This window comes from Pelodiscus sinensis, chromosome 2, assembly GCF_052426305.1.
Source record: "Pelodiscus sinensis isolate ZL-2025 chromosome 2, ASM5242630v1, whole genome shotgun sequence".
Classification (NCBI taxonomy): Eukaryota; Metazoa; Chordata; order Testudines; family Trionychidae; genus Pelodiscus; species Pelodiscus sinensis.
Window position 1 is genome coordinate 177752270 of NC_143053.1, and position 14557 is coordinate 177766826.

A 14557-nucleotide genomic window follows, 5' to 3' on the forward strand; every position below is an offset into this window, starting at 1 on the left:
CACTTTGAAAGGGCCGTTTAGTCCAGCTGTGGCTTTTTTTTTCATGGAGGACAATAGAAGACAGGAGCTATTTTGAAAAGAAAAATTATTCATAGAAAAACATTATTCTTTAGCTCCTGTTAAAGAAGAAATGCCAAGTTAAGAAAAATAATGGCAAAAGTGACCATTAGTCCTACATTTAAAAAAAAAAAAAAACCACTGTACCAGATCTACTCAAGAAGGAGAGCAGGATGTGTAGTATTGTGGGGTGATGTGCAGGGAATTTGGGGGGGGAAAGAGAAGGAGCAGGAGGGAGGGGAAAAACTGAAGTGTATGTCTTATCTGCTTTGTGTTCCTCCAAAGTGAGTAAAGCATCCAGAGCATGCTAGGTAATCTCATTCTAAAAATCAAACCAAAATGAAGACTTTGGGTTTATGCTGCAGATCTTCAAATCAATAGAAATGCTACATGGTTAACCTTCCTCCTGAGGGTTTTTTTGTTAGTGTACAATATGAAGGTTTTTTCTAAGTGAATCGTAGATGAAAACTTAAACACTAGTTAAGTGTGACTATATGTTAGTAATGTATGTAAGAACTTTATGCTAAAAACAAGCATTAGAAACTTAAGAAATTCAGATTTAAAATTACATTTAAAATAAATCCAAATGTGTTAACATATGTAGATATACAGATAAGGCACTTAGACAACCTTATCTTTCCCTTTTAAAAGGGGAAACATTTTTAAAAAAAACATTTCTTTAAAAATCAGTTCAGTTTAATCTGGGATTGTGGTGCAGTAATCATAATTGCTAGTCATTGCAATGATATGTTTATAAAGCAGAGTTAAGGTTTGTTCCCTTAACAGCATTCCCATACGTTGGCATGTTTACATTTCTTTTAAATGTACTTTTAATTTCCTGCATTTGTAATGCTTATTTTGGGGCTTATACTGGCATGTGCCTTTGCACAAAAGCATCCGTGCCAGTGTAGATGCTCTCTTGCGCAAGAAAGCTCCGATGGCCATTTTAGCCATCGGGCTTTCTTGCACAAGATATTAACGTGGCTGTCTACACTGGTCTTCTTGCGTAAGAATACTTATGCAAGAGGGCTTATCCCTGAGTATGAGCGTCTGAGTATTTGCTCAAGAACCACTGATTTTGAACATTACGAAGTCAGTGTTCTTGCGCAAATACTCACGGCCAGTGTAGACAGGCAGCCAGATTTTGGCAAAATCATGCCAGTCTAGACGCACCCCTAGGGTATATCAACACAGCTGCTGAAAGGGTGCTTTCCAGGACAGGTGGACAGGAACATTCTAGCTTTGCTCAAACTTCTGTACTAAAAACAGAAGTTTGGCCACGGTGGGCCAGGCCACACCTTGGACTTGTCACTTTAGTAGAATCCAGCCCAGTGGTCCCCAATGCAGTGACCGAGTGCGCCATGGCGCCTGCAGGGCCATTTATGTGCGCCCGCGGAGCAATCTGGGTTGGCCCCACACCTGGGCGTGCGGCAGGTGCCAGCCCCGGGCGCATGGGCGGCCCCTGCCCTGGGATCACGGCGTATGCCGGTGCCGGCCCTGTGCATGCGGCGCCTGAGCGGCCCCTGCCCGGGGTCGCAGCACATGCTGGTGCCGGCCCTGGCCCCGGGTGTGCGGCACATGCCGGTGCCGGCCCCAGGACGCACAGCACCTGGGCAGCCCCTGCCCGGTGTTACACTGAGGGATGCTTAAGCCTAGATTTGCAATCTGATTACTACTAATTAATTAATTAAACCTCAGTGGAAGTTGCAGATACCACCAAACCTCATCTATCATAGGTGTTTGTTGATTAACTTGCCGCAGAGAAATAAAAACGTTACACAGTTTAAAGGGGCCGAACCATATATTGTAAAAATTTAAAAGGTACAACAAGGAAATAGGTAAACACTCTTAGTATCCCAACCCAAGAAGCAATAGGAGGATAGAAAAGTACCCCACAATCACAAGGATTACACAGACAATAATTACAATTCCAGTCGTTGACGATGGACGGTGACGCACCTGTCTCTCAAGCCTTTGGCTAATTAAAGCCTCTAGCGAGAGACTAGGAGGCGATCCCTCGCAGCGATGTCCTCTGCGGTGCTCTCGACCTCAAGCCTTAGGCTCCTTCCGAGCCCTTGGCGAGGAACAGAGAGGCGGTCCCTTGTTGACCCTGGGGACAGGTGGAATGCAGGCAGGTGGTGAAGTCCTCCTCTGGGGCCTTCGGCTCCTGGACGCAGGATTCACTGCTGGTAAGTTGCCTGGCGCTGTCCTTTGGGTTGATTCCACTCTTCAGCTGGAACTGGCGATAGACGAGCTACTTCTGTACCCAGACTGGATACACAAAATCCCTAACTAAACTAACATGACGCCTCCCATCACGATATAATACCCCGGCCGCTTGAGCGTAGAACCGACGCATTATACTAACGGACAGACTCGATGACGAACCTCTACCTAACCTAGCTATCTATAGACATGGACAGGGGATAGGGTGGAACGCTGCAGAAGCGAAGCAAAGCGAACAGCAAGCAAGCGGGAAAGGTGAACTAGAACTTAAGTAGTCTCTCTCCATGAATATTTATGAGCTGTAGCTTTAAACTCATTGGACCTTGTTTGGGTAAACAAAGGTCTCTGATTGGATGCCTGAATAAACAGCTCCTAACTGTCTGAGGTGAGTGTACTGTGTGCAACAGCACGTGGTGACATGTGCAGCTACTTGCGTGCTGTGTGCAGCAGCACATGGTGATGTGTGCAGTAGAAGCTAGAACTATCTATCTAACTATTAATGACAGTTATTGCATATTCAATGTCACTGCTCAAGTATATTGATGAGAAGGCGGGGGGACCCTGTTACACCGGGGTCGCGGCACATACCGGTGCCGGCCCCGGGCGCGCGGCACCTGGGCGGCCTCTGCCCAGGGTCGTGGCACATGCCGGTGCTGGCCCCGGGCGTGCGGCGCATGCTTGGCCCCACCCCGAAGCACGTGGCCCATGAGCAGCCCCACCCCCGTACGCGCGGCGCGTGAGCGGCCCTGCCCCCAGGTGCCCGGCAGCCCCAAAACGTTGGGGACCACTGATCCAGCCTGTTCCTCTGGCTATGTGGAACTAGTAGCCTATGCTTCTACCACTTGCTTTCATGGCCACACTACTCTTTTTAGCATGCTAGCTTATGTCATTCTACCTGTGTTGGAAAGTACCTTCCTAACTGCTTTGTAGATATATCCTTAGAGACTAAGAAAGTTTCTAATGTACTGTTTCATATTCAAATTATCATAACTGGAAATATAAAAATTGTTTTGGTTTAATATAAATGTTGTATAAAGAGATATTACTGGATTAAGTCATATTTAAAAACAAGTTTTATCTGCATTCACAGATCATGAAAATAGAATTTTAAGGTTAACTATTCAATAGTTACCATTTTCACTTTTGCTTGTTCTCAGTTCCACTGTGTTTTCTTCATTAGTACAGCACTATGTTATTTGGATTGCAGATAGTATGTAAGAATGTTTTTAAACTGAAGTTAAACTTCAAATAAAATTTTATACAAAAATAAAAATCTTTCTATTTAAAAGTGTTTTTTAAGACCTGAAACTGAACTTTGGGCTTGAAGTATCAATCTGTATCATTTTAAAATAATTCCTTATAGTAACCATAGTTGACTAATTAGTTGTTAAATCATTTTAACAGTCGCGTTGAATTGAAAAGATTGTGTGAAATCTTCACAAGGATGTTTGCTGACCCTCATAGCAAGGTATGTTTTGTTTTTTTTGTTGATATTTCTTTATTGATTTGCCTTCAGCACACTGAAATCTTGAACTACTTCTGTAAATTATATTAGCTAGCATTCATTTGCACACTTACATCTTTATGGCAAAAGGTTTATTATAAGTAGGGCTGTCTATTAATCTCTGTTAATTTATTCTATTAACTCTACAAAATTAATCACGGTCAATCACAGTGTTACACAATAGAATACCAAATAAAATGTATTCAATACTTGTTTTTCTGTGTTTTCAATATTGATTTGAGAGTGTCAATTGCACACAGAAAAGCGTACAGTGCTCACTTTATAGTAGCATTGTGAATTACAAATATATGCTCTGTAAAGTTGATAAAAAAATAATTAGTATTTTTCAATTCACTTCCTAGAAATATTGTGCAATATCTTTATCATGAAAGTGCAAGTTACAAATGTAGATTTTCTTCAGTTACATAACACAAACAGGACACTCTAAAACTTTAGAGCCTACAAGTCCACTTGGTCCTATTTCTTATTCTGACAATCGCTAAGACAAACAAGTTTGTTTACATTGACTGGAGGTACTGCTGTCTGCTTCTTATTTACAATGTCATTTGAAAGAATGGGTATTCACGTAGCACTTTTGTAGCTCATGTTACGTGCCTGATATACAAATGTTTAGCCTGCCTTTCCTGCTTTGGACATGCTCCCGTGCTGCTGATGTTCATTTAAAAAAAAAAAAAAACCAAAACAATGTGTTAATTAATTTGTGAGTTAACTCCTTGGAGAAGAATTGAAAGTCTCTTAATCTATTTTACTTGAATTCTGCCACGTATTTTGTGCTATAACAGTCTTGGATGATATTTGTTTTAAGAAAAAATGTACTACAAATGGACAGAACAAAGTAGATACCAATGTGAGATTTCAGCACTCAACCCAAGATTTAAGAATCTGAAGTGCATTCCAAATTCTGAGCGGGATGAGATGTGGAACATATTTTCAGAACTCTTAAGAGCAACACTCTGATGTAGAACACAAACCACTACAAGGAAAATAAACATCCTGCTGGTGACCTCTGACTCAGATAATGAAAATGAACATGCATCAGTCCAGACTGTTTTGGATCATTACTAAGCAGAAGTCATCATTAGCCTGGACACATGTCCTCTGGAATGGTGGTCGAAGCATGAAGGAGCATAAGAACTGCCATACTGGATCAGACCAAAGGTCCATCTAGCCCAATATTCTCTCTACTGACAGTGACCAATACCAGATGTTCCAGAGGGAGGGATCACAACAGGTAATCCTCATGTGATCCCTCCCCTGACTTCCACTTCCAGAGAAAGAGGCTAGGGACACCATTCCTACCCCTCCTGGCTAATAGCCATTGATGGACCTAACCTCCATGAATCTACCTAGCTCTTTTTTGAACCCCATTAAAAAAACTCCTTGCATCCTCCGGCAAGGAGTTCCACAGGTTGACTATGCTCTGAGTGAAGAAAAACTTTGTTTTGTTTTAAACTTGCTGCCTATTAATTTCATTTGGTGACCCCTAGTTCTTATATTGTGGGAATAAGTAAATAGCTTTTCTGTATTCACTTTTCCGACACCAGTCATGATTTTATAGACCTCTATCATATTCCCCCTTAGTCTCCTCTTTTGTAGGCTGAAAGGTCAGTCTTTATCTATCTTCAATTGGGACTCGTTCCAAGCCCCTAATCAATTTTGTTGCCCTTTCTGAATCTTTTTCAGTGCCAATATATCTTTTTTGAGATGAGGCAACCACATATGTACGCAGTATTTAAGATGTAGGCGTAGCATGGGTTTATATAGAGGCAGTAAGATATTTTCTGTCTTATTATCTATCCCTTTTTTTTATTAACTTCTAACATTCTATTTGCTTTTTTCAGTGCCACTACACACTGAGTGGATGTTTTCAGAGAACTATCACAATGACTCTGAGATCTCTCTCTTGCGTAGTTGTAGCCAAATTAGTCCTCATCGTATTGTGTATATATAGTTGGGATTATGTTTTCCAATGTGCATTACTATACATTTATCAATGTTACATTTCACTTGCCATTTTGTTGCCCAATCACTTAGTTTGGTGAGAACTTTTTGAAGCTCTTCACAGTCTGCTTTGGTCTTAACTATCTTGATCAGTTTGGTGGTATCTGCAAATTTTGCCACCTCCCTGTTTACCCCGTCTCTACATCATTTATAAATAAGTTGAATAGGATGGTTCGCAGGACAGACTCCTGGGTGGATACCACTAGTTACCTCTCTCCACTCAGAAAACTTACCATTTATTTCTACTCTTTGTTTCCTGTCTTTTAACCAGTCATCAGTCCACAAAAGGACCTTCCCTCGTATCCTATGAGAACTTACTTGACTTAATGAGCCTTTGGTGAGGGACCTTGTCAAAGGCTTTCTGGAAATCTAAGTATACTACATCCACTGGATCCCCCTTGTGCACATATTCGTTGGCCCCCTCAGAGAACTCTAGCAGATTAGTAAGGCATGATTTCCATTTATAGAAACCATGCTGACTTTCCCTCAACAAATTATATTCATCCATGTCTGACAATTTTATTCTTTACTACAGGCAGTCCCCGGGTTACGTACAAGATAGGGACTGTAGGTTTGTTCTTAAGTTGAATCTGTATGCAAGTCGGAACTGGCGTCCAGATTCAGCCGCTGCTGAAACTGACCGCCAGTTCTGACTTACATACAGATTCAACTTAAGAACCCCAAGCGTCCCCAAGTCAGCTGCTGCTGAAACTGATCAGCGGCTGATTCCAGGAAGCCCGGGGCAGAGCAACTCTGCCTCGGGCTTCCTATAGTCAGCGCTGGTCAGTTTCAGCAGCGGCTGACTTGGGGACGCCTGGGGCAGAGCAGCTGGGGTGCTGCTGGGTTGCTCCAGTAGCACCACTCCTCGCTCCTTGGCGCTACTGGACCAACCCAGCAGCACCCCAGCTGCTCTGCCCCAGGTGTCCTGATTCAGCCACTGCTGACCAGCAGCGGCTGAATCAGGACCTGGGGCAGAGCAGCTGGGGTGCTGCCGGGTTGGTCCAGTAGTGCCCAGAGCGGCGCTGCAGGACCAATCGGCAGCGCCCCAGCTGCTCTGCCCCAGGGTCCACAACAAAAGCCTGGTCTGCTGAGGGGGGGGGGGCACACTAGCTGTGCCCCCCCCCCTCCAGCAGACCAGGGACACGGGGAGCAGAGCCGCAGCGGCAGCGGGGTGCCGCGCCTCTGAGGCTTTGCTCTGGCAAAGTCTCAGAGGCGCGGGACCCCGCCGCGGCTGCGGCTTCAGTCTCGGTGCCCCTGGTCTGCTGGAGACGGTCTCCAGCAGACCAGGGGCACCGGGAGCAGCTTACGAACGGGGCTTTCTCGCCCCGGAGCTCGCAGGCAGCAATCCGCCACCTCGACCTCCGGGGCGAGAAAGCCCCATTCGTAAGTGCGGATCCGACATAAGTTGGATCCGCGTAAGTCGGGGACTGCCTGTATAGTTTCAACCAATTTGCCAGTTACTGACGTTAGGCTTACCAGTCTGTAATTGACAGAATCACCTCTAGAGCCCTTTTTAAATATTGGTGTAACTTTAGCTATCTTCCAGTCATTAGGTACAGAAGCTGATTTAAAGGATAGGATACAAACCACAGCTAATAGTTCTGCAATTTCCCATTTGAGTTCTTTTAGAACTTTTGGGTGAATGCCATCCAGTTCCGAGGACCTGTTACTGTTAGGTTTATCAATTTTTTCCAAAACAGCATATGTATCTTTAGTGCATCTGGTGTGTAAATATCTTGCAATGCCAGCTACAACAATGCCATCTGTATGCCTGTTCTCACTTTCAGGTTACATTGTAAACAAGGAGGAGGCAGTATTATCTACTACAAATTGTAACCTAACTTCTTAGGCTGAGTAATTAGCTGAGCAAGAAATAGGCTTTAAAAGACTTGTAAGCTCTGCAGTTGTACATTGTTTTATTTTTGAATGCAGTTTTTTTTACAGAATTTTACGTTTGTAAGTTACAGTTCCACAATAAAGAGATTGCTCTATAGTACTTGTAGCAGGGGAATTGAAAAATAATTTTTTTTGTTTGTTTTTACAGTGCAAAAAAACTAAAGTGAACACTGTATACTCTGTGTCTGTGTTATAATTGAAATCAATATGTAGAAAACTTAAAATATTTATTTTAAATAAATGGCATCTATTTAATAGTGGGATAAATCACAAGATTAATTGCAGGTAAGTGGGGGTTTTTTATTATACAGTGAACCCTCGTTTATCGCGGTAGATAGGTTCCAAACCCGACCGCGATAGCTGAAAATCCGCGAAGTAGGGACACCATATTTACGTATTTGGGGTCTTCATATATCGCGGCTATTTTCGAAATTTCCGGAAAATCCGCGATATATTTCTTTTATAATATATACTGTACATACGTAATGAAAAAAGTCCGCGAAGTCGTGAATCCGCGATGGTCGAACCGCGAAGTAGCGAGGGCTCACTGTAGTCCCTAGATAGCCCTGATTATAATAATTGAATTTTGAGAGGTGCTTGTATGAATGATTTAGCAACTTTTTGCAAGCAGGTGATGAGACATGGGTATATGTTCTTAATTTTCTTTGAGTTAATTGGTAGCATGTAAGGAAACTATTTAGTGTTTAGATCCACCTAATTTGAGATTTGAAAAAAAATCACTTTCTCTTTTATTAATACGGGATAATTGCAGTCAAGTAAATATTAATTTATTGTATCTAAATAGAAACATTTTTAAATATTCTTGTAAGGTTGTAGTGTTTATTGCAAAGGTAACATTAAAGTGATTCTTAGGAATATATTGAGTTAATACAATGATGTATCTGATGTGAGAAAAATCAGTTAAATTGTACAATACAAGGTTGATTGGCAACCTCAAGTATATACTTCAGATCTTATATGTTTTTTAATGGTAATGGGTTATGGTGTATTAGTCTCAAAATAAATGACTGGTTGGAAATTAGGGCTCTACAGAATGGTTTTTTTATATGGTCATTAGTATGTAGTGACCATACAGGTAGAGAATATATTGGTATCAGTAATAAAACATCATGCTTTTTTCACATTACAGTAGCTTTTTTTTTTTTTTCACAGTAGCTTTTTACGAGGCAAATATGTACCAGCATTTCATAAATCAGGAGGATGCTATAACTATTATTATATTTTCTAGGTGTCTAAGAGCAGTTTTATCTAACTTATTTTATTGAATCTCCATTTTTGGGTTGTATTTTTTATTTTGTTCTTTAACTTTTCTCTTTCCTAGTGGGTGCACCATTGTGCCTTATTTAATGCTCCAATAACAAAACTCAGTTGAAGTGAAGACCTCAGACAACTGAGTACAGCAGTACAGATGCTAACATGAAATAAAATATAAAGCATTTTTAAAACTTCATGATTATATATAATTTAGAGCTTATCTTGAATTGTAAGTATTCTGCATATTGAAAGTAGGGCTGCCAAGTGATTAATCACATTTCTAAACAATAGAATACCAATTATTTAAATACTTCTGAACTTTTCTACATTTTCAAGTATACTGAGTTAAGTATACTGATTTAAGTTACAACACAGAATACAGAGTGTACAGTTCTCACTTATATAGTTATTTTTTATTACAAATACTTGCTCTGTGAAAAATAGCAAATAGTATTTTTCAATTTACATTATACAAGTACTGTAGTTCAAATTCTTTATCATGAAAGTCAAATTTACAAATGTAAATTTGTTTAAAACTATTAATGGGTCATTGTCTTAAGAACTGAGCCATTGAGTATTACTGATGGTCCTCATTAGCACATTTAGAATTAAAAACAGATACTTACTTCATATACCTAACCTCACATACAAGAAGACTGGTTTTCCTCTTTGGTCTTTCAGGGTCTGTAGTTTCCACATTAGTGGTGTTCTTTTAAGACTTCTGAAAGACTGCCCCATACCTTGTCCGTCTCAGATTATGGAATGCACTTCAGATTCACAGGCCCACTGACCGGCAGGGGGGCAGGGCAAAGCGGGCAACTGCCCAAGAGATTTAAAAGGTTCAGGGCCCTGGCCACTGCTGCCATAGCAGTAATTGGGAACCCCACCAGGCCCTTTGAAATTGCCCAGTGTGCTGCAGGTACGGACAGAGGATGGAGCCCCTGTTCTCGGAGGCTACTTCCCAGCTCCTCTCTCTCTTTCTGTACCCTCCTCCATGGCTGGAGCTGAAAACCCCCCCGCTCTCTTCCCTCAGCCAAAGTCACACAACACCCCTGCCCTGAGAAGCCCTAGGCACCTTCCCACCGAGAGACTCCGACAGATTACAGCCATGCCTCTTCTCCCCACCTTGAGGAGCCTCAGGTCAGCCACAGCTAACTTGCCTTGGAGAAAAGCGTCTCCAAAGACATTTTTTATATGCCTTTATGCAGGTTCCAGTGCAGCTTAGCGAAAGTATTTGCTATTTAGCTGCCCCTGAACCTGCATAGTGCATATCAAAAGCATTTTTGGAGAGATGCTTTTCCTCAGAGCAGGCTGGGTCTGAGGAAGGGAAGGGAGACGCAACCAACCTGAGGCTCCTCTGGGCAGGAGGAGGCATGTCTGAGAGAGCCCAGGTCCTCTGGCTGGGGAGGGAAAAGCACTCAGGGTTCTCTGGACATGGGACTTCTGGCGCCAACCAAGGGAGGGGCCTGAGCCCATTAACTCTTCTGTCTGCAAGCTTGCAGAGTCTTAAACTGTCTTTTGAAATCTCACATTGGTACCTTCTTTGTGTTTTATCAAATCTACAGTGACAGTGGTCTTAAAATGAACATGGTCTGGGTCATTATCCGAGCTAGCTATAAAATGAAATATATGAGAGTATGTGGGTAAAACAGAGCAGGAAACATACAATTCTCCCCCAGGGAGTTTGGTCAGGAATTTAATTAATGCTTTTTTTTCTTGGAATTACATCCTCTGAAATGGAGGGGGAGTGCAGTTATGTAACAAAAAAAATCTACATTTGTAAGTTACATTTTTCACGATAAAGAGATTGCACTATAGTACTTGGAGGAAGTAAATTGAAAACTACTTTCTTTTGCTCATTTTTCGAATGAGCCCTATACACTTTGTATTCTGTGTTGTAATTCAAATCAATATATTTCAAAATGTAAAAAAAATCCAAAATTATGACTTTCAATTGGAATTCTATTTTTAACAGTGTGATTAGCTGCGATATTTATAAGTGTGAGTTTTTTGCATTAAGCTTGGGTGATAACTCAGGGTACGTCTGGACTACATGCCTCTGTCGCCAGAGGCATGTAGATTAAGCTACCAGGCATAGGAAAATGAAGCGGCGATTTAAATAATCGCCGCTTCATTTAAGTTTACATGGCTGCTGCGCTGAGCCAACAAACAGCTGATCAGCTGTTTGTCGGCTCAGCGCGGTAGTCTGGACGCGTGGGTGTTGACATCAAAGGCATTTGTCGACCACCCAGGTATGCCTCCTGGGATGTCGACACCCGCGCGTCCAGACTACCGCGCTGAGCCGACAAACAGCTGATCAGCTGTTTGTCGGCTCAGCGCAGCAGCCATGTAAATTTAAATGAAGTGGCGATTATTTAAATCGCCGCTTCATTTTCCTATGCCTGGTCTCCTAATCTACATGCCTCTGGCGACAGAGGCATGTAGTCTAGACGTACCCTCAGTGACTTGACTGTCCTAATTGAAAATAACAAGGACTCATTTTATCTGAGATGTACAGGATAAACTAGCTTCTATTCATCTGTCATAGGGATGGGCAATAATTTTTGATGGGGGTCCACTCCTAGAATTTGGTTAAGTGGTCAGTGGCCATACTCTTCCATGATACTAATGGAGGAAGTGCAGGGACTGGGATGAAGGTTGGATGTAGAAGGGAGTTTGGGGTAAGGGTTTGAGATGCAGGAAGGGGTATGATATCCGGGAGGGAGTTTAGGTGAAGGAGGGGGTTGTGAGCTGGGGCAAAGGACTGGGATGTAGGAGGCGATTCAGGGGGTTGAGTTGTGACTTTGGGTGGCAAGGGGGTTATGACATAGGGCAGGGGATTGGGCTGCAGGGTCTGGGAGGGGATATGTGTGCATCAGGCAAGGGCAGCTGGTTTGGATTATGTTGGGCAGGGAGAGAAAAGGTTAAGGAGAGGAAGGGGCTGTGGTGCCAGAGGCAGCTCTGTCCAGGAGACACTTAATTGCATGACTCCTGGCCAGCAGTCCAGCAGGTTCTCTTATCTTCCATGCCCCAGCAGGTAGCTCAGAGCAGCTGGCTGTGGCCATCTGTGAATACCTGCAAACCTGAGGAGAGGGGCAGAAGGGTACTTCATGTGCTGCCTGTGTTTCATACAGGCAGCTCCCATTGGCCAGAAACCATCTAATAGAAGCTGCAAAATTGTGCTGGGGACAGAGGCAGTATGGAAAGCCTCCCCTCCTCTCCCCTCCTCTCCCCTCCCCTCCCCCGGGCTCGAAGCTGTTCAGAGAAATATGGGCCCACGGATGTGTTTTTCTGAGTGGTGTATAGGGGCAGGGCAATTAGGAAGCTTAACTGAAGCTCATGCTGCACCCACTAGCCAGATCCAGCGGCTTGGCAGGCCAAATCTGGCGAGCCGTATTTTTTTCAGGCCATGCTCTATAGCATTTATATTAACTCCATAAATACACCAATCTTGATTAAAATATTGGCATATTACTGATTTGTGTCACTGTTTGATCTGGAAGCTAGTTAATGGGAGTTGGACTGCTGGTTTACAGTTGTGACATCAGTTTGTGTAGCAAAGAACTAGCGTGTGAAAATTTTCTTTATATTAGAATTTATTTTCCTTTGCAGATTATGCAGAATTAAAAGTGCTCCAGCTTGCAATTGTATATGCCAAATATAGCATTTAAATCAGTTCAATCCAAGCGTGTAAAAAAAAAATATTAGAAATTACATTGTAAAAATGCATGACATCTTTTTTGGGCTGTAGCTTATTGTAAAATATGCACTAAGATGTCATAAAGAATTATTGTGTTCCAGCCTTTCATAATATAGCCCTTTTCGTGTTTACTGGACACGTTGATATAACACACCTGCTTAGTTTTGTAAACTGAGGTATCCATATTATAGCTAAATCAAAAGTTGATTGTACAGTAATGACTTTTTAAAATGTTTACAAATAATGTCTAGTTCCAATCACTATGTTGCCCCCACTGGATATTATCACCATTAAATGTCTAACAGCACATTCACAACAGGATACGCCAACTTTAAACATGAAACATTTACTGAGTTAATTTTTGGTATTTATATGTGAGGTGACCATGTAAAATCTTTTCAAAAAGTTTTTTCTCCCAGCTTCTACAGGAATTACTATAACCACAGCATATAAAGGTGGGAATGTCTAATATTTTTAATGCATTGCAGTACATTATTAACCAAGTACATGGAATTGTATAGGAAAAAAGTAGTGTAATGGTGGTATCCTTTTGGGAAAAAATGGTTTTAAGGAAAAAAATAAACAGGAGCAAACCAACTGCTTTATTTCAAAACTATTCTAAGAACAGTTAGAAACATAATTTTAAATTTACTGTAAAGTTTTGAAATACCTTTTTATTTTTTGTTTTTTTCTTCCATACAGGAACTTTGCATTGATGGCAACTAATTTGTGTGTTTTTATCTTTTTTCCCCTTTTTTCTTTTTGCATGCTGTCCCCTGTGTTGGAACTCTCTTTAGAGAGTAAGTTGGATCAATATTTGCTGGAAACCTAACCTTACTGCATGATTGTGAAATTAACGCTTTTTCTCTATTTTTTCCTTCCCCAAAGAGCTCATGCAGTGTCAAGCCTTTTGCAATTCATATAGCTCTATATAGAATTATGCAAACTGTGTGTTAATGTTTTGAGATGTTTTTTCTACTAATTAACTGACCTTATTTTGTTATGCACTCCTGTTCTATATTGTGGTGATTGGCGCATCTGAAAGTTCATTCATTTTAGAAAAAGATCTCAATTATAGTTATTTTTTCTAATATCTGTTTATTTCTTCACTATCAAAATGTGATTAAGAGTGGTTTCAGAATTTAAAATTGTATCATGAAAACAAAGACTATCTGGAGAAATGATAGCACATATGGATTGTTCCCACTATAACTAAAGTTTGAGTTCTAGTTTCCATTCTAATCTCACCATTTTGGATGCTCATGTAATGTCTCAAACAAACTGTCCATGTTTTGTCTCAGATTCAGAGGTGTGCAGGGAGAGGGGTTGTTTTGTTTTAAATTTGAGGAAAATCACTTTAACCATTTTTGTGTTATTCCCAGACATAAATAGACATAGCTGAAATGAGAAACAAAAAGTCAAACTTGTTTTGTTTTGTAGGGGTTAATTGAGATTTAAGACAAGGGGGGGAAATCTTTTAGTTTAATATGAACATTTATTTTGGGCAAGTTTAAATATTTTACATTGTATTTATTTAGACTAAGAGCATATTAGAATATTGGTGTGGAGGTCTTGCTACTCTTTAGCAATAATACAATTACAGCATATTGATTCAGTGCTAACTCACACCAGAGGGTTAAAATATTTCTGATAATTGGAAGTGCTTTATGAGTATATAAGTATTTAACCAGTTTATTCAGCATGCAGATTTTAGTAAAAAAGGCACTAAAACAAATAGCTCCAGATCAAGAAATTTGCAAGCTCTTGTGACAAAGCAGTTTGTAAGTTCCATAAGTTAATGGCTCAATTTCTTGATCTCTAAAAACCACCAAAAATCCACTATTAATTATTATGATGGAGCCTCAAGCATTCAGAAG

General features: G+C 41.2%; 1 protein-coding gene across 31 annotated transcripts in view; it reads left to right on the top strand.

Moving 5' to 3' along the window:
* The window catches only part of CLASP2 (cytoplasmic linker associated protein 2), a 261567-nt gene that overhangs the window by 202596 nt on the left and 44414 nt on the right, over positions 1-14557 (top strand). For all 31 annotated transcript variants that reach the window (XM_075921810.2, XM_075921815.2, XM_089776567.1 and 28 more), the window contains one exon: positions 3688-3751. In XM_075921810.2, coding sequence (XP_075777925.1) covers positions 3688-3751 — 64 coding nt within the window. The remainder of the gene's footprint in view (positions 1-3687; positions 3752-14557) is intronic.